Source organism: Lepidothrix coronata, unplaced genomic scaffold (genome assembly GCF_001604755.1).
Source record: "Lepidothrix coronata isolate B3197 unplaced genomic scaffold, Lepidothrix_coronata-1.0 Scaffold8, whole genome shotgun sequence".
In the NCBI taxonomy this organism is placed as follows: domain Eukaryota; kingdom Metazoa; phylum Chordata; class Aves; order Passeriformes; family Pipridae; genus Lepidothrix; species Lepidothrix coronata.
The window spans coordinates 1,718,888-1,738,796 of NW_016690188.1; the positions used below are offsets into that span (position 1 = coordinate 1,718,888).

Consider the following 19,909-nt stretch of genomic DNA (forward strand, 5'->3'; position numbering starts at 1 on the left):
TCTTGCTGTTTAAGAGTTGTTGTTACTCAGGTACAGACCTAACACCTGAACCCTATTGTGTCTGCCACCAGCTATGTCAAGACAGGGTAAAGCTCATTAGCTTGTTTTCCAACCTCAGATGTGCTCAATATGCATCCACACCATGCAGCTATCTAGCACTGAGCCCGTCCAAGTCAGCAAGATATCCTGCTCCTACAGGGTACTCTGCTTAATCTAACCAATCAATACCAACAATGGTATTGAGAAGCAGGAAAGAAATGTCAGGTAATTAATTCTGAGTACCTTCTAATTATTGCTACATGAAAAGCACCCTTTTCTCCCATCCTTGACATGTTTGGCTAGTTTTTATTTTGTTCAAAGACTTCACAGAACAAACTAGGACCTTGCAAGACCAGGCCTGGAGGGCAGTTTGGTACCACACTGAGATTGACAGGGAAGGGGGACCCTGAAGGTAAATTTGACTTTGAAAAAATGCTGAGTTTGCATATCCTTACATTCCTTATAGAAACAAGTACTATGGGCATCACAACTCTTTAAAAGGAGATGTCAATAGAATACATAACCCATGGGTTTTCACTAGTTTAAAATGCCAGCATAGAGTGGGGAGAGGCAAATCTGCTTTGGGTTTCTCCAATATTTGAGGCACAAAGCTCATGGAATGTTTTATTTATCAGGTAAAATAATGCACAAGGATTTTTTTGTGGCTTTCATTTTTCTTCTGTAAAATAAACATCTTTAGTAAAGAAGTCCAGGTGCAAACAGGCTTGGGGGAAGTTAAGAAACACAGTTGGGCTGCATTTTATAATAAAACAGCACAAAATCCAATCACAAAGAGTAGGTGGAAGATGATATCTGCAAGAGAAACACAGACTAAATGTGACTACTTTTCTGTCGGATCCCTTTCACGTTCTCTTCCCACCCCCTTCAATGCAACTGAATGCCCTAATGTGGCTCTGTCAACATATCAAATGTTAACAAATAGACTTTGAAAGGTGTGTTTCAAACCCTCTCCAAATAGAAATGCTTTCGGACACCTCTGTTAACCCAGTAAAATATGACCGTTCCTTTTTGGGAACAGGGTGTGACAATAAAAGAAAGTAATGTTCAGTATTGGAAGTTATTGCTATGATTTTATTGTCCAGAGGGAGAGATGTGCCAAAAGGAGGAAACTAAAGTGTATAACATTGGGAAATAAAATATGAAATATTTTCCCTTCTGTCAAACTTACTATATTTTTCAATTTTTTTTTTCTTTGAGCTATGGGTTTTATGTTGACAAAGTCACTTGAAATCCATGTTTGGGATTGATATTTTCATTGTCGTACTTTGCTGTTTACCTGAGAGTGTGTAAAATCTGGATAAACCTTTGCCTATATAAAAAAAGAGGAAAAAGATTATATTGGGATGACATGTTTAAAATAGGGTAAAGTGCACCAGTGCGCCTCATAAAAGCAGAATAGAAAACCTTTGCCACATTTTGAAATTCTGGATATTTCTTCCTCTTGGCTTTACTATCTGAAGTTGTAAAAGGATCCTCAGGTCTTTTATCTTCTAAAATTGATGGGGGTTACTGGTGCAACATAGTGAATTGTAATAATGCTGTTCTATGTGTATTTATAATTTTAAATTGGCTTTCAGATTGGGGTGGATGTAATTGATAAACTAGTATATAGAGCTCTAGTGATAACATGATTTGTTCCAAGGACTTGTTTCAAAAGATGTGCTGGACCTACAGGATTAAACCAGCTCAGAGAGAAACTCCTGGTGCCTCCAGGAGGCAGCAGCTAGAGGAAACAGCTGTTTTACAATGGGGAAACTCGATGGCAGTGCAATTTGTGTGTCAGGAGGGATAGGCACGAAGCATCCCCATAACACTGGCAGGCGTTGTGGGTGTGCTGAAGTACCAACCCACAGCGTAAAGAAAACCTCTCCTGCTGCTCCTAAGCCTGACCTCTCTACCGGTCCCGCATAACCTGTCAGAGCATATCTGAGCTGCTGCTGAGGTCAAACGCAGGTAAGCAGAGTTTACACTGCAAGCTCGGGGTGTGAGTGGTTTGGCCGTTTATGATAAATGCCAAATGGGTGCCTCTCCTCGCTTTGTAAATGAGGAGAGTTTTACTGAACTCTTCTGCCAGGGCTTGGCGGGGACCAACTTCTGTTCAAGCCTCCTGCTGCCATAGGGGGAAGGGGTCTGGTGGAGGGCTTTGGCTCCCTCTAGTTACTCCTAAAGGGAGTTGCTTCCCAAAGGGAGAAACATCCCGTAAAACCCAGTCACTTACTGCGTACAGAGATCTCTGCCACTAAAACACCTCCGGTTTGTTCCATGCGCTGTTTTCGTCTATCACATATCTTAAGAGATCAGAGAGAAAGCCATATATACAAAAAAAAATTATAAGAAAATCCAAACACAATTCTCATGTTTCCAACCAAGGAAATTGCTGCATATTTTCTGGAGGCTTTTTTCCCCTGCCTTTAATTACTGGGATTTTGTGTGCAGGAGAGATTTAGGGAGAGTCTTTACAGTGCATTTTCTGACCATTTTGGTGGACTGCCCCTCCCTCCCTGTCTTAAACAAAACCCCTGTCAAGACAGAAGGGGAAAAATAGAGCTTGATCTGTTTAACCCATGACCTCGGGGAAGGCTTCTGTGGTTGTTTATTGCTAATGATAATTGTTGCCCATTGGGTAGAAAAAGGAAGCACCAAATCACTTCCATATAGTCAGCTCATGTCCAGCACTAATGATGCCTGTCACAGCTGACAAGGTCTGTACTGGAGCCAGTGCTCTACAGATTAAAGGTCCTTGTCCATCCCCTGACCTTTGCAGATCTCCAGCTGTGGGCATTTTTATTACAAACTCAGCATGTGGTAATTCTGGTTATGAGTTGCTTGTAAGCACAGACCCCTGGCTTGGTTCAACCTTAATTGCTGGAGACCAGCTGCATTTTTGAGTGGGAAGTGGGCTCCAGGGATGTTAGCCTGATTGAGCACTGGAGGGTGAGGTGGGAATTCCACCCACTGCCTGAAAGGATGATGTAGATGTTTGACAGTATTGTCAGAAGGGCAGATATGGAGTAATGGGTTTGTGTTTTCTTTTAATTCTGATCTGTGACTGAATAAAAAGTCAAAGTAATCTTTAAAAACAAACAACAAAATCTAAGCCTGGAGTTTTTTCTTTTGCCATTGAAACAGAATTTCTAATAACGCGTTTTTTGTCAAACCTGCAAGTTTTTTGAGCCAGGTCCTCTCACTGCCCCGAGGGTGCTTTTAGCACTGAGATACTTGGTAAAATGGAAAAAGATCAACTTTCTCCCTTTTTTCAGGCTTGTGTTTCACTGTGGCTATTTGTCAGACAGGACTGTAGTCTGGGATATAGACAAGAGGTGAGGTTTTCAATGGCTACATTTAAAAAAGTTTCCCAGTGTTGCATACGGTGTCTGTGGCATGACAGGAGTCAGGGTGCATGGCTGGGCACTCAGATTCACACACGGCAGTGCCTCCATCCACTGACACCCCTGGCACTGGCTGTACACCTGACACGCCCTTGAAAAAGGTCTCAACATCCTCTGTCAAAATTTAGAACTGTGTATTTCTCCAGGAGGGAGGACTTACCACTGGGCATGAGAACTTCTCACTGTCGCAGACGTGCGTCTCGCAGTGTAGCCACACCTTGGACAGCTTGGGGATGTTTCGGAAGCGGAAAGCATTGAACTGGAAGGTCGCCCGGTTTGTTTTCCCATTCTCGTGCACAATGATGGAGTAGTCTGTGGGACACCTGTGGTTGTGCATGGAGAAGCAGCGTCAGAGCCCCTGTGGCTTCATTGAAACATCTCCTGAGGTAGCAGTCTGATGAATGCAGTTGCCCTGCTGTGGGCCAGGTTCTCCCTTGCTCCTGCATCCCCCAGCTCCCAGCTTTCTGTCACCCTCGGGGCTGGGCTGAGTAGGTGTGCTCTCTGGGCTCCCACCAGCACCTACCCCTTGGTGATCAGAGGCCAGTGGATCTGGTAGAAGTACTCTGAGGAGGGAGTTGCCCAGCAGTTGTTGAGAACAACTTTGAACCTGGGGAGATACAAACTCCAGATTAACAAGGAATGTCCCAATTACCAATTTATTACCAATTCCTCCTTCCCTTGCCTACCTGTCGCTTAAGCCCTTGGCTTCCACTCCAGCAAATATGTCAGAACCGATTTCTGATGTTTCAACAACGAAAGGGGCTTCCTTTATACTTGAAAACTTGGCATTCTTTGGAAGACAAAGATAAAGGTGTCATGCATTACTAGTAAATTGCAAAGCAAGGCATGATTCAGCTTCAGGCACCCCTAGAGAGACTGACTCCGGAAGTCTGGATTCTTATTACCTGCAAGCTCCAAACTCTACATGTGGTAGTAGAACTATTGCAAGCCCAAGGTGACATTTAAAAATCTTTTTGTTAGTGTTTGGCTTATAATGACAAGTGACAGAATTTGATGCTGTTTAGGTTGTAGTATGTGCTATATCACAGAACTCGCAGCAGTACTGTCGTAAAAGTCTTGCCAGTCCTTGTGCTACAATGAGTGGAACCTGGTATAGTGCTTCTTTTTCTAAACTCTATTGCTCTGCACTGGTTTAGGGTACTATCTTGCTTTTCTTCACACCAAGTTTCTGTGTTGAAGGCCTGATTTCTATTCAGGTTCCAGCCCCTCATGCTGAATTACAATCCTTTGCTGTTATTGGGGTGTCACAGACCAAAGGGCAGGTGAGGCTGAAGTGTTTCTCCTGGATTACACTGCAGCTTGTGTGCTGCTTCTGGATGAGGAAATGGGGTCATGAAGCACCTGGAATTGTAGCCCACCAGAGTAGAGGGCTGTAGTAGGGAGCAGCAGAGATGAATACCATGGCAAAATAAATCTTTAATTTCCATTTTGCCAGGAAAAAAAAAATAAACATTTAATTGAAATTAACATTTTATTCCCAGTGAAAATGAGAACAAACTGAAAAAGGAGTGGTCTGGTAGCTTTCTGAGCTTGTTCTGTACTTGTGCTCACTGGGAAAATATATTACTACAGTTCAGCCACTCTCTCCTTGACTCCTGGGAGCCATTACAACAAGACAGTCATTTGGCAAAAAATTAAAGTATCAGAGATCCATTCCTCACTGCCTATCATCTGGTTTTTTTGTAGCCATTCTGTCAGTTGACAGGAGCAGTGTGGTATCTCCTGGGACTTTGCCAGTACATAGTACCTAATATTATATATTAGTGTGCTGTATATCAGAAAAAAAGACCACATGGGCTTTCATGTGGCACACAAAGCCTCTCAAAACGTTTAGTGATCAGTAAGTGCCCAAAATGTAGCGTGTGGGAGAAGAGATTTCCACCTTGTGGTAAATACTGCCTCTACCTGGCCTATAAATTTAACACAGTATGTTATTAGTTGTGCTTTTTCTAGCTGTACTAAAATAGAGAGGCTGTTTTGGTGCTTTTGACTGTGCTTTAATGGAGAAAAGACTCCAAGATAAAGAGCTGGCAGTTCCAACAGTGCAGTGGAGCTGAGGAGAGGAGAGGGAAGTTTCAAAAGATCCGCCTGATATCCAGGGATGGTATTTTGTTGGCAACAAAATTCCAGCATGACATAAAGATCTTTGGGGTACATGAAATATTTTTCAGGTGAGAGGACCAGGGAGAAAACTGCAAGAGAAATGCATGGAGTTTTGCTCTGTCTGTAGAGACCATGTGATAGCAGCGATGCCTGAAGATGCATGCTGCTCTTGCAGTGGGACTACAAAAAAGTTTTGCTTTTTATTATAAAATCTGTCAACAGGTTAGAAATGTACCTCTCAGCAGAAAAATCTGCCAGTTTTTGAGGGATTAAAAGAACAGTTGGCATGTGTCTGCTCTGTTCAGTTTAAGTATATCCCTGTTAATCAGCAGAAACAAGGACCCCTGCCAACCCCACTGCAATTATCTGTTTCAGGCTATTAATGTGCTCCATGACACATAAAAATCAGGAGCAGCAGCCCTGTTTTTTCCAGCTCTTCAGGCTGAAGCTTGTGGAAGGTGAAGGCGAAAATCTAGGTGGCAAAGAACACTTACAGAGTAGAAGTTGAGGGACAGCTGACTTTCAAATGAGCCAGAGCTCCCATTCTTCACATGGACAGTGGCCACCCTGGGGAAATGACAAATTTCTGTATGAGTGAGGTGTGGTTCTCAGGACAGGGTAAGATGCACTTCCAGAAGAGGACATACCTTTGGTCAAAGGCAGCCTGGTTCACCAGATAGTTGGCATTGTATGAGCAGGTGAACGAGTAATTCACAGGCTGGCTCTTCACAATTACCGAGGAGTCATTGGAGACGATGGAGTTGTAGAAGTGGTAAATGGGATTCTTGAACTGTGGATGGTGAGACCGAGAAGTGTAGGCAGTACTGAGTCTTTGAGGCATCAGGGACAACTTCATAGTTTGAAACATGAAGACTCTAACACCATCCCAAAGAAACATGATTGGGTAGCTCTTTATATGCTGTGCTGCCCATGCATATATCTTACCATATGTAAGTTCTGTGTAATACAGGTGCAAATGAACAACTAACACACACACTAATATCACTAAGCCTCTGAGTATTTTGCCTGTAGATGCAAAGCACAACTATGCGATTCTTACTTCTCCCTGATAGTGGAGTTTGCCCCCTTCTTCCATCAGTACCTAAAGCCTACTCCAAACTGAAGAAGACAGGACACTCTCAAGTGAGTCCAGCCATTTCCTGAGACAGAATTTTGACCTTGATAGTCTTACCTCTGACTGTGTCCCACAGTATGATCTGTTTTTAGGTGATAGGTCTGGGATTGTGAATTGGTAATATCCTGAATCATGGATCCCATTATAGCAAATGCCTCCAAGTGCCAGCTGATTAACCTCCCATCCGTAAGGGCACTCTGGAATTCTGGTAATGATGGTTTTAGGATAGCAGTATACCAGAATTACATCTGAAAGGGAAATAATACATCTAGAGTTACTCACTGGTAATTTTCTTTCCAAGCAGTGGGTCTGCACACTTACATTCCATTGGGTTTAATCTTCTGTGAGCAGGGGTGTGTGCTGGAAGGTCCCCTAATGTGAGCAGCTTTTGATACACAAAACTGACCTTTAGGTTGTTAAATTCTGTCCTCTTTGGAAGAGGTTGGCCTTTGCCTTCTAATCAATGCAGAACTTTGTGTAAATTTTTATCTTTCCGGAATAGCTGATTGAGGAGCAGAGACACTGCTGAGAAACCTGAAGTGAAAAAGGACTGCACTGAGATCTATCAGAGTAGCTTATGCTGCAAAGCTGGCTTCTATAATACCACTGACTCTGTAAAAATAATATTGGTGAAGTTGTTTGGTAAGCTTCATAGATCTGCACCCCTTTGTAGTGTTGTACAGATCTTGGCCACTATAGATATTCTGCCCTTTCTCTTCTTGCACTGGCATTGCAGTGCCAGGACAAATTGAATTTTTCTTATAGTCAAGTTAAAAGCTAAGATGTAAAAATTAACTGAAAAGCTTAGGCCTGCTAATAGCAATAGTAGATGAACCAAACTCCCAACTCTGTTAGCAGTGCAGAGTGTGATTGCTAATACAGCCATGAATATTGAACATCATAACATCCAGGCTGATTACTTCGTGATAGCAGAATTGGACATTTTTCAAAGAGCATCAAGTAGTACTAGTTTGAATGTCTGATGGGAATTTAAAGGGCAAATATTGACTAACCGTTAGTGGCCTGAAAATCGAAAAAGGCTTCCAATTATTACAGTCAGAAAAAAACCATTTTGCCTGGAATTATTCAATTATTTCTTTTAAAGCCCTTGACACTCTCATTTTATACTAAAAGCCTCATTTTGCAGCCTTTCCATGTCTGCTAGGGAATACTCAGTGAAAGTCAACTAAGGACCTTAACAACTTGCTTCTCTTTGGTCAACAAACCTTCAGCACATGCAGGCTGATTCCGCTTGTGTTGATGGTCAGATTTATAACTCGGGCAACTTTACAGCTATGAAAATTCCTGCAGTTCAAAGAAACTGCTTGTGCAAATGAAGGTACTGAAATAAATGACTCGAGAGCCAAATACTTGAGATATACAATAAAATTACTGACGGTAATGTGACAGCAGTCATGTACTAAGAGCAAACACTATACTGAGGCATATTCCAACACATCTCTAAAGCAGGTTTCATAATTATAGTGAAATCTACATTATAGATCTGTCTGGCACCAGCTCATTTCAGTTTCTAGGCAGTAATCAGTGTGCAGTTAAAGCCTTCTCTTCAATGACTTTTGTATTTTTCTTGTTTTAATGTAGCGGTATGGTTCAGGAGTTCAGCCCAGCACATCCAATCACCACTGACCATCTGATTGCAGTCAGTGGGACTAAAGCCCAACTTGGGCAGCAAAGATCTGTTGCATCTAGCCTGCACTACTACAGATAATTTCTAATTGTTGTTTTCTTTGCTATTTTATGCTTTTGTCCTTAAATTTATTGCACTTTGATTATTGCACAAAATGAAATATATGCCTAATTGTCTATGGGGCTAGGACTTCACTGGTACATGCTTTACTGTGCTAGCTAAAAGCAGATCAATAAACAAAATGTAAGGATTAGCTCTTCAGAATTCACAGTTTAACTTTCTGAAGGAAAACCTTTTGATTTTGAATAGAAAAAACCCGCATTTGGCAGCTTAATTGCAAGAGAAGATCATAGAAGACTTAAGTTATTTTACCTGCTTTATTTGGACTGCAAGGCCCCCCAAGAGCTCGAGCCAAGATGACCAGCAGATACACAGTAAGAGTCAGCATTTCTTGCAATGATCTGAGGACAAAGGGAATAAAAGCTAAAATGTCTTTAGAATCGGAAATAAAAACAATGCATTATCTGCAGACCTGAAAACGTAGATACTCTTATACATGGGCTTTTTGCAGAGAGAAAAAACATAATATTACTGATATTCTGTCACCCAATGTAATTGCATCTATAGGATAAATATTTCCAAGACCATTACTATCACCAGGTCAGTATTGTGACAATATTACTATTTCAATTTAGTGGTGGCTTTTAATTATTCTAGTTTGATTTCTTATGAAAGCTCTAAACCTGAAGTGTTAATATTACCAAGTGAAACTGAAACAATGGGATCTGAAGAAAAGAGAGGGAATAGAAATTACTAGAAGAAATATGATGCAAGAACATATATAGTGTGCTTAAAATTTAGTGCTGAAACTATTCTCTATGATGATGGCTATCCTGATGTATATACTCTTCACTTCATGTAGCTCAGTTCTGGTAAATTATGCATTTTCTCCTTTGCTGCTCAATGTTGAGTTTTTAGGAAAACATACATAGCAGTAATTTACATTTTCATTCCAGACCTCAAATATGAAAGCTTCTCTCACAGGGAGAAGCATATATAACATGTGGGATTGAGACTGGAGTTCTCATATTTTCCCTTTGTAGGGATATACTCTTCAGTATCAGCCCTCATATACACATCACTAAGAAGACTGTCAGAAGTAACAAATATAATTTAAGAGAAAAAATCATCCCAACTCAGTATTTCTAATAAAAACAATCAATTTCAACATTTTCACTCATCCTCTATTTAAAAATATATATTTATAAAAGGCTCATAAAGTATATTTCAGTGACAATTCCTTCCAATTATAATCCTAGGCATTCTACAAGAAATTAATTATTATACCTACAGGACAGGAAGGGGATAAGTATTTCAGATTTTCATTCCGGTCTTATTCCAATAGCTGCGCTGTCAGCTCTTCCCAAGATGTCCTCTTTCAAATGAACCCAGCTGGCATTATCTTCGCTTTATATAAGCAATCTTGTAAAAGGAGCCCATCTCTGGTTAAATCTCAACCCGCCAGTATTGTCCAGTGTAGGAGGGAAAAAAAAAGAGTTATAGAAAAGCAGTTCTCTTCCCCTAGATGGGACTGTATTGCTGCTGCAATTTGATTTTTAAAAAGTTTTTCTATGGTGGCTTTTCACAGATCTTGAAACCAAGTGAAGAGAAACCTGCTGAAGGTACTAAATTTTTGTTTTACAAGTTAATTAGGAAAATGTAGAATTTTTGCAGAGGTGAAGCCACAACTGCCTTCTAGAATTCAGTTAAAAAGTATTTATAGGAATTAGATGCTTGTCTTAAATGGCTTATTGACAATGTCAAACTTTTATGCCATGCAAGTGGACAAAGTAATGGCAACAGATCACCTTTGGGGTTGGGTTTTTCACTTATTTTTTCTGAAAGTTCATAGGCATGTTATCTGAGTTTAGGTAGGCTCTTCCATAAGCCTAAGCATTATACTACATAATTATAGTACATAATACTACATAATTATAGTACATAATACTACATGCATATAAGACTATGTAATATACATTAAATATTACATTATAGATTGTGTAAAATTTACCATTGCACAGAAAACTGAAACAAATTTGCTTTTCATATGACCATCAGTCATGAGGTTGCCTACGAAAGTCTTAGTCAGCTGGTAGGATTTTCTAGTGACCCTTTACATCCTGTTTGTATCAGCTTTTAGTGACCCGCACGGAAAATAGCACTTGGGTATGCTACTGCTATTTTACATGCCTGCATAAAAACATGGCTGTAAACACTCTTACGGTATAAACTGGCACAGCCTCAACTTTGGGCATGTGTCCATCTACCCAGTTTCATGTGTTGTTGAACTACTCTGATATCTGTCTTGAGTCACAAAACACAGAGGATCTCACTGACCTTGCTTGTGGGACCCAGTCCTGTGGGGCTGCTCACAGACGATTTGGTATCTCCTCTTGTTGAGAACCTTGTTCTCCCCATCCATAGCAGGACTTTGGTGTGCCTTCTCTCAAGGGATTTTTGGCATAGAGGGGAGACACAGTATTAAAGCTGTACTAGTTGTCCTTAGTCTGGAGCTTTCGAAGGAGAAGAGTGGAGCACAGTGGCCCTGACCTTACCTGAAATGCTAGACAAGGAGTTTTTAGCGACCTGTGGGTGAGATTTATGGGTGCACCTTCAGGACAGCATTCACTACAAAAAGAGTTTCAAGCCGAAAGGCATGAGCCCAGCACAGCCATGACTGCACCGTGCCTTGTGTGGGCTGCTGGCTCTCAGTGATGATGGTGTGCAGGTGAACTGCAATGATATGAAGATGTAATTAGGGTGACTTCTGCTTCTGGAAAACTGATCCAAAGCCCTAAAGAAAGGTTGAAAAGGCTTTACATTTCTGTGCTTAGTTTCAAATAGTCAGTCTGAACCTAGATGGAAGCTTCCTAAGGATTGCAATACAGAGCAAATAATGGGCTGCTTTCGCTATTGTTGTGAACCAAGTCCTGCAAGCCATCACATTCTGATTTAAATGAGATTACTTAAAGATGGACAATGGATAAAATCCTTTGTTTGTTGTTATTTTAATTGAATTAAAGAATAATCCACGGAAAAAGGACCAAAGCTCATAAATCGTTTGGTGTTACCTAACTAGGGATTATCCTCATCAGAAATCCTAAAACAAGGAAAATTTAACTCGAAGTGTCTGTTTTATAGGCTCACCTCAAGTCCTGCAGGCATTGAGGCCTAATTTTGATTTCCTAAGCCCAACTGAATAGACACTGTGTAAACATGCACTTGTTTTTGTCTTTCTCTGTGTGTGAGTGTGTATTTAATCTGGAACCAGGAGCCAGGGTTTCTAGTGAAACATTATGATCAACCCTGTTATCAAGAATATATAGCTCAGTAACAAGGAGAGGCTTACAGGAGAAAGCCTGTGACTTTGGACATGAGAAAGCCCTCATGACCTTGTACAAGCTGATTCTTCAAGCTCAAGGGATCAGTTTCAGCCCCGGGGTTGGACTTGGTCTGTCAGGTCTGCCCACTTAGAGCTGATTTGGAGCATAAGCTATTTGGCTAACCTTGATTAGGTATAGTGGTTAACCTCACCATAACATTAACAAAGCTCTTGAAACACAGATTAGCTTTTTACTGATGGTTTTTAGCAAATACTGTAATAAAATTATCATTGGTGTAATGCTAGAGGTTTCAGTGGAATTACTCTAAAATGTATCTAATCCCACAGTTGGTAAAAGAAAATAAATCTCTTGCTATCTTCTCAGAGCAAACTAATCTCCATGTACATAATACTCCTTTTAGACAAAGGTAGAAAACAGAATGAAAACCACGAAACAAATTTGGCAGAAGTGCCAGCTGGTGTATAGTAGTCTGCATTTGCATAAGAAACAAGCACAAAATGTACCTAAGCCAACCAGCACTTGATACCTGCGCTGATCAAAGGTAAGGGCTTGGGGAAGGGTTAGGTTTCTCTCAGTAATTGCATACATAGAAAAAGGAAAGCCATTAACTTGTAAAACAGACCACTGAGGATTGTTGCAGTTTCCTGACTCTTTCCAAGCCCATTGAATAATCTCAGCAATCTAAGTATCAGTAAAGATTTTGACAAAGAGCAAATGAAGGCCTTATTGAGAATTTCACCTACAAGAGCAGCTTGTCTCTCCAGCCTTGTTCCTCACATTGTGATGGAAAGCTGTGTGAGTATCTACTGTCTGGTTCTTACACGAAACAAATGAGGTTCTGCTGTTTGAATCTGCAAGGGATATTGTGGCATCTAATTTTCATTGGATTTGGATAAAATAATAAACCTGAAGAGTCCTTTAGATATATGGAAGGACTTCATGGGACACTGAGGAACAATGGAGACAGCAAGCTGATTCCAGGAGTGAGATCTGGTGACATTCATCTAGAGGCTGAAATGTGTTAATGATGCTGTTTCCACACCCCAAAACCTGGCATAGTCAGTTTTGTCTGAGATAAGGAGCGTATTTATCCCACAGGCATAGAGACATCCAAGCCAGGTCTGGAAGCATAGCAACTGCATTTATATTGGGCCTGATCTGAGTTAATGGATCCTGTTGGAAATGCAGCACTGTGTTGGCACAGTCAAACTTTTCCTGAAGCTTAAGTGAGCTGTGCTGTGTAGACTTATTGCCTCAAGTCATAAATACCTTACAGATTTAGGATTGTTTTGCCTTTTATAGAGTAAATACCTTTCCAGCAGTTTGTTACTCATGGCACGTGGTTGGTCACTCACTTCAGCATGTGATTGAGTCACCACCCCTGGAGGTAGTTGTAAATGTGGCACTAAGGGAGTGATTAGTGGGGGACTTGGCAGTGTTAGGACAGTTGAAGATCTTAAAGATCTTTTCCAACCAAAAGGATTCTATTCGATGAATGTTTTAGCCTTGTGAGCAGATTATAGAATCATGCAGGTACGTAACAGAGTACCTGGAACCCTATGTCCTTGGGTAGCTGATATTCTTCTGTAGCTGCACAAAATGTATCAGAAGAAGGAGAAATTAGAGGAAACTATCTTTGTAGAAGAGTCACATAAAAATCAGAGACGGATGTTCAGACCACTGGAAGAGACAGTCTTCTGCTCTAAACTTCCTCATGCATCACCTGTCTGTCTGTAACTACGCAACACTGAATCATAATTTTTCAGCAATCACCTGCAGCCATAGGCTTGGTGAGACAGTGCTGCTGTTGTTACATGCACTCCCAGGGTGTGGGTGAGCACAGACTCTCACCTAAAGAATCATTCCCTTGACATTTCTGCTGTTCAAGACAAGTATTTACAACAGCAAATCTTGCTGAACACAAAATTGTGACTGAAGTAAATAATAATATTTCACATTCATTTGAATGCCTGATCTTATTGCTGTTTAGCTTTGCCAGCATATTTAGAACAATGTTCTTTGGAAGCTTCTCCGGAAGAGTTCTGCCTGGAGTTTGCTGCTGTTGGAACAAAACATCAGTTTCCATATGAGTTTCCTTGAAGCCTTTGTGTGGGTAAGTGCTTTATTTGGTGTATTTTTTATGGGCTGTCTTGGAGCTAGCTAGTTATGCAGGATAAGGATTTGGGGCTTGATTTAATAAAGACATGGTGCTTGATTTAATAAATGCATGAGGGATGTAAAACAGGTCTTGCAAGACCAGAATGGATGACTTAAACTGGTCATGTGAGGCCTCAGTCGTCCTTGGGCTGCCACTATTTGGAGATGCCTAAACTTGCCAGGCACTTGATTAATTTGCCTAAATGAGACATGTATTGTGTTAGCAGCTGCTATAAGGTGTCCAGGATATCCTGTGACACCTCTAGGACACTCTTGTACTTTTGGAGTGGGATCTGGAAGCCAGGCAGGATACTCAAGTACATCTTCAATGGACTGGGTGTCTGTGTGTGGGCATATGAATTGAGCCAGACACATTGCCATGGTTGGCTTGACATTAATTTTTGTTTGCCTTGAGTCTAAGCAGCCCTGCACACTCTGTGCCACACATGCCTGAGCCTGCTCCAGTCGGCACAGCGCCCTCGAATTACTCACTCAGTGCCCAAGGCAAGTTTCCAGGTAGAAGTTAGAGCACTTCTGGGGAAAGATAGCTTTGAACCCTGCAAGTGAGGAGAATTGTATCTGGGTCTCCCGTAGTCCTGGGCAAGGATTCTGACCACCAGGCCTGTCTCCTCCAGCTGTTCTTTGAAGAGTGTGTGGCTGTGGCTGCTGAGCTCAGCTGTATTCAGAGCTGCTGTCCCATCTGGTATGTGCCAGACCAGAACTCAGGAATTTTCTGTTGAGAACACATGGATTAAGTTTTTTGTAGTGGAATAATATTGTTGGGGAATAGCATTCTGTCATCACCTGAATATGGCCTAAATTACTTCTGGTTAAGTGCTGTTTTGGATCTCAACCATATTGTCCTGTATAACACCTTGTAAGACTTTTAGTTCTTGTTATCTTAACAACAGGTCTTGATCTCCTGGCACTGTGGGGCAGGGATCTTACCTCAGTATGGGAGAGGATTTTAAGAGTAAGGTGAGAAAGAAGGAAGAATGAACTCTTTGTGTCATTCATTAGCTTAATCTTCTCAGGTTGACAGCTGGCTCTGACACAGTGACCATTGCTCTTCTTGCTCCAGTAATGCTCTCTTTTCTGGGCATTATCCCACTAGTGCTAGGAAGGTTGCACAAATATGATGTTTCTCTGCTTGCATTGGAGTATGTCACTACAACTTTAAAAGAGTCTGCAGCAGGTGTCTGATCTTCTGTTTGATTCCCAGCCATTTGTGTTGGCCATAAATAATGCTGCTCACCCAGCCTGCACACTTTGCTACAGAAAAGCTGACAAAACCGGGACTGTGGGTGGTGCATTAAAAATATACCCAAGGCAAGTTTATCCTCTGATGTCCCTCAGTGGCAATTCCATTGATTGCTGAGAAACTGACCCTAAATGTCTGCTGCTTATTTTAAATATATAGTTAAGTAATAAAAAAAACAAAGCAAAGAAAAATGAAGGGGCAAACCGAGAAAAAATTTCAGCAGGAGGAATGATGAATTACAATATGAGACTTGATTGCCACCTAGCTTGGAAGTACCTCTGTCCATTCACATTCCCAAGCCTAGAAATCTCTCCTCAAATTTGCAGTCTGTATTGCCCTGGGAACCTGGAGTGCTCCTGCTCCCATTGTAGCACCTCTACCCCTACCTGAGCTACAAAGGCTTTCTCCAGCTTCCTGACTACCCCATGGTCTGAACCAGCTGAATTATAACCTATTTTGTGGGATTCAGATAGGATCATACACATGAAGGACTGGTAAAAATCAGGTTCTCGAAACACTCACCATAATTCCTATTCTCTGAAGAGTTAAGATCCATGCATTTTCCCTATGAAATAAACTTTCAGTATCTGCTGCCCCCTCAAATCAAACACAAACCTCTGCACTTCTATCAATAGCAGCTGCTGATCAGAATCACAGTTTTGGTTTCCCAAGCTACATAATCCTGCTAGTTCATTCTAAGACCTACTTTCCTTAGCACACTGTATCCATTATACTGGTGTTGTCCTCATTTTTAAAAGTTTGTGACTTTTCAGCAGTCTGATAGCATCATCCTTGGAGACAGTCTCTTTTTCTGTGAAAGGGATCTGTTTGTTATCAAGAATTATGTGGCTCTGAGAGCTACATATACCAAACTTAACTGCATTAATTAGCTTGTGCTGTGCTTGTAAACTGATCATAATAATGCTTATCACAATCTTAGTGCCATTATCTCTGTTTTGCAGATAATGAAAATGAGGCACGGAAAGGCAAAGTCCAGTGTAGGGCTCTTGAGCTGCCCGTACTGCTCTTCTGTGTCATTCAAGCAGTAAGCAGCTTGGAGCAGAAGCTACCCAAGCAAACTTTGGGTGGGTTTGTCTGTGAATGAGAAAAGCTTCCCAGGAAGCAGCAGAACGATTGCCTGGACTGCCAGACCATGTCTTCTGGAACAGAGGACTCCCACTTATCTCTGAGGCTATTTTGCCACCTGAGGTAGTAAACTCCCCCCGCTTGCCAGTTTAACATTCACACTGGCCTTTATGCCTTATTGACAATGATTGGATGATTAGCAATCCATTACCAGTTGAGTGTCTCAGTGGATTTTCCTCTTCTGGTGCCATAAAAAAAGTTTCTCTTCCCAGTTTGTCAAGACGTATCCTTTAGTACATTCAGCCTAAAGGACCAAAAAGTTCACTTTCTGAGACTTCCCACAGATAACAGACCAAATTTCAGATCAGTTAAAGGATATAGTTTTCTTAAAATTGCACCAACACACTAATGATGATACCCATTGAGACAGTTCTTTCCGTTCACCATGTTTCATAGTAGTAGAGAGATGTTACAGCTTCATGAAGTGGAATGAAGCAGAGCAATTGGTCTAAAGGTTTGAGGCACTCAGCTGGGTATTCATTTACTTATTACAGTTATGACTCAACCAATCGCAAATGAAAAACAGATATTACTTTTTTAATTGGCTGTTTGAGGACTTCTTGGAGAATCACTAAAACACCAAAAGCAAAAGATGGATGGGGTACTGCCCATGTACAACTCTTCAGAGATTTTCATGGGCTTCCTTTGATAGCAAAGAGAAATCTGACACCCTTGTATTTTCTTCTGCTGAGCTGTAGCTGGTGTTGCATTGATTCACTCAAAATCTATTTGACAATCCCATATGATGGTCAAAAGTACTGTTTGCTAGCTTTTAAAATGACAGTTTGTCTCTTTTAGTGTGGCTTTTAGTAAAGTATTTGGAGGAAATATGCAGTCTGCAGAAAGCTATCATTTCGATCTAAGCTAGCTGAACAGAGCATTGTGGTTATCTGAAAAATGTATGCAATTATAATATACCAATGGCATTCATATAGCATTTCCTACAAGCTGTTCCAGAAAGTATGACACTGCAGTTCTCTTTCATGAAAATCCCTCAGGATTACCTTCCAAAGGATTCATAGATTTGTTCTCAGTAGCCCACTATAGCTCCAAGTACTCAATTCTCTAGGACAGACTGTGCTGAAGACTCTAGATTGATTATGCTGTTAATGACGCAGGAAGCTCTGCTGATGTTTGTTTATTCTGAGATTAGCTAAAATTAGAAGTTGACCTTATGTTCCTGAATTAATTTGAAGGCAAAAATACAAGTTACTGATTCTGATGATTTTTTTCTGGAAATATCGTCTCAAAAGCCTAAACTCAGAAGGTATCTTCCTTGAGCTGTGAGTCAGTTTTTAAGTAATTTGAAATGAAAGGTGTCTGGGCCAATATATGATGTATATGAGCAATAACCCCTGAGCAATTTCCAAGGTAATGCCTTAACATGCTATGATTTTGAAAGACAAGAGGATGTCAAAGCCTTGTTTTAAATGCTTGAAAACAGATGGATAAATTCAGTAAGTGTTATTTGGACAGACATTGATCTATTGACTGTTTGGCTGTGCCAAAAGCACATCAAGTTGAAGTGTTACTCTTTGCATCTCTGGATGGTCTTGATATCAAAAAAAAAAAAAAGATTAAAAAACCAGGGAATACTGAATCTTTGACATCAATAGGTTGGGAAAACACATTGTTGATGTTTCAGAAAGAGTGTAAGCCTTAAAGTGCTGAATTTGAAACACTAGGAAAGGGTCTGTTTTCACACTTTTTCTTAATATCAGTTTTGGTTTTTCTCAGTGGACTTCAGAACAAAGCATACCCAAATCAATAGTCAGTTCTGAAAATATAAGCCAGTTTTAGAGTATTCTGATACATCTTGCTGGAAACCCTTTGGAAAAAAATGTAGTTTAAGTGCCCACACACTACATCTAATTCTGGAGACGGGTGTGGTATTATTTTGACATAGGTAAAGTAAATGAATATGAATGTATCGAAGATACAGTGATGATAGTATTTTCTATGTTTGCAATACCTTTCATTCCAGGCTCTCAGAGACCTTTATAAAGCTTTTACTCCAGACACCAACTGGCCAGGAGATGGTGTTAGTAGTGTTCCATAAACAGACAACATGTGACACAGAACAGCAAAGTGACTCACTCGTATGAAATCTGCTGTAGGCATTTCACCCTTCTCTGCATGCTGTCCCATCTCTCGGACCTTTCCTTGGCCTGTTCTGATTATATGCATTATCTACAATAATTATTATTTAGTGTTGCCCTTTCAGTATGGCAAGCAAGCAACAACATGAAGGCACACATAATTTTCTTGGATCTTTATGGATACATTATTTAACTAATAATGCAGGTAATTTACTATCAGGTCAGTTAAAATAGAATAGACCAAAGCCTACATCACTCAGGAATAGCAGAAGTGACTGAAATAAGTTCAGTCCTCCAGACATTTTTTACTTCTCTTCCAGGCCTTAATCTTGTGGCTAGTAACAAGTAGTTTGGAAAGATATTCCTCTCTAAGACAACAAATGCCATATGTTTCATTCCTTCTTCACCTCCTGTTGGGAGGCAACTTAGCTGAGATTCCCAGTTGAAGACTGACCTCAAACCTTCCATTCTCCTTTTCTATCAGTGTTATGAATTTCTATACCAGCTTGTTTCTCCAATTCCTAGTCTTTATTTTTGTTATGTAGTTGCAACCCTTAACCGTCTGTCCAATATGCCACTAAAACCACACTGTCTGCAGGTGTTACTGTTTAATGTCACCTTCTGGTTCTCTAGGCTGACTTTACACCCTCACACCTCTTTCAGTGTTTCCTCTCCCACCACCCTTCTGTTCAGTTACCCCTTCCCCTGAGCTCAGCAAACACTGCTGCTCCTACAATCTCCTTCACGATTTTGCCCATGCTACTTAAATATGTTTATGTGTGAGATTTTGACTATAAATCTTTCCTTCCAATATTCCTTCGGTTTGTGCAGTGTTTCCATCATGGTTTCCTGCTTCTTCTTCCGCCTCTGCTCCTCTCACCAGCAGTATGGCATCAACTAGAAAAGGCTCTGTGGGCAGGGAGACAGTGTTGGTGTTGGGCAGATGATGGTGGTCAGCTAACACGATTCTTTGGCATCAGGTTGTTGCTGTGATCTCAGGTTATTCATGCATGGGTTTGCACTTTTCCCAGCTATTTTAATAACTTCCAAAGGGAAGGAAATAAAGGCTCTTGTGCTTCCTGTGCTACTGTGCAGTCACAGCCAGGCTGGACCCTTTAGTCTCAGTCTAACCACACTCTCTTGAAGTGCAGTAAGGAGGCCAGATACAGCCTGAGTTTCACTGCTTAGAGGCCTCAGAAGCTCAAAGGACAAAGAGAGAAACTGTACCTTGATATTTCATTTCTCTGCCTTCTTCAGGGAGGTTTCCACAGCTCAGTGTGCAAGAGAAACCTGCCCCTGACTTCCCTGATGTGTGAACTGCCCTTGCCTCTAATCTTGAACAGATCACATGAGGGGCAGTGTCTTTTTTTTCTCTTATCTCTTATTTGTCTGTCCATGCCAAAGTTGGGGGCATCCTGACTACTGGCCAATGTAGCTCTTGTGCAGGGACAAGCCCTGATATTTGTATCTAAAATCTGTATATAGC

At 41.0% G+C, this 19,909-nt stretch overlaps 1 protein-coding gene across 4 annotated transcripts; it reads right to left on the reverse strand.

Annotated features, from left to right (window-relative positions):
- Window positions 1-636: 636 nt before the first annotated feature.
- Window positions 637-19,749, reverse strand: TECTB (tectorin beta). 4 transcript variants are annotated; one of them, XM_017839919.1, is made up of 15 exons: window positions 19,651-19,714; window positions 16,476-16,568; window positions 10,972-11,210; window positions 10,754-10,903; window positions 9,708-9,838; window positions 8,729-8,817; window positions 6,766-6,956; window positions 6,221-6,363; window positions 6,068-6,140; window positions 4,136-4,239; window positions 3,973-4,056; window positions 3,610-3,772; window positions 2,279-2,348; window positions 1,337-1,369; window positions 650-852 (listed from the first exon to the last, which is right to left on the reverse strand). In XM_017839919.1, the coding sequence occupies exons 6-15, from the start codon at window positions 8,802-8,804 to the stop codon at window positions 800-802; spliced, it is 990 nt and encodes a 329-aa protein (XP_017695408.1). In that variant the 5' UTR covers window positions 8,805-8,817; window positions 9,708-9,838; window positions 10,754-10,903; window positions 10,972-11,210; window positions 16,476-16,568; window positions 19,651-19,714; the 3' UTR covers window positions 650-799. The 4 variants fall into 4 exon arrangements, with proteins under 4 accessions (XP_017695423.1, XP_017695431.1, XP_017695408.1 ...); XM_017839926.1 differs by lacking the exons at window positions 10,754-10,903; window positions 10,972-11,210; window positions 16,476-16,568 and having other exon boundaries at window positions 19,651-19,749; XM_017839934.1 differs by lacking the exons at window positions 10,754-10,903; window positions 10,972-11,210; window positions 16,476-16,568; window positions 19,651-19,714 and having other exon boundaries at window positions 637-852; window positions 9,704-10,739.
- Window positions 19,750-19,909: the final 160 nt, after the last annotated feature.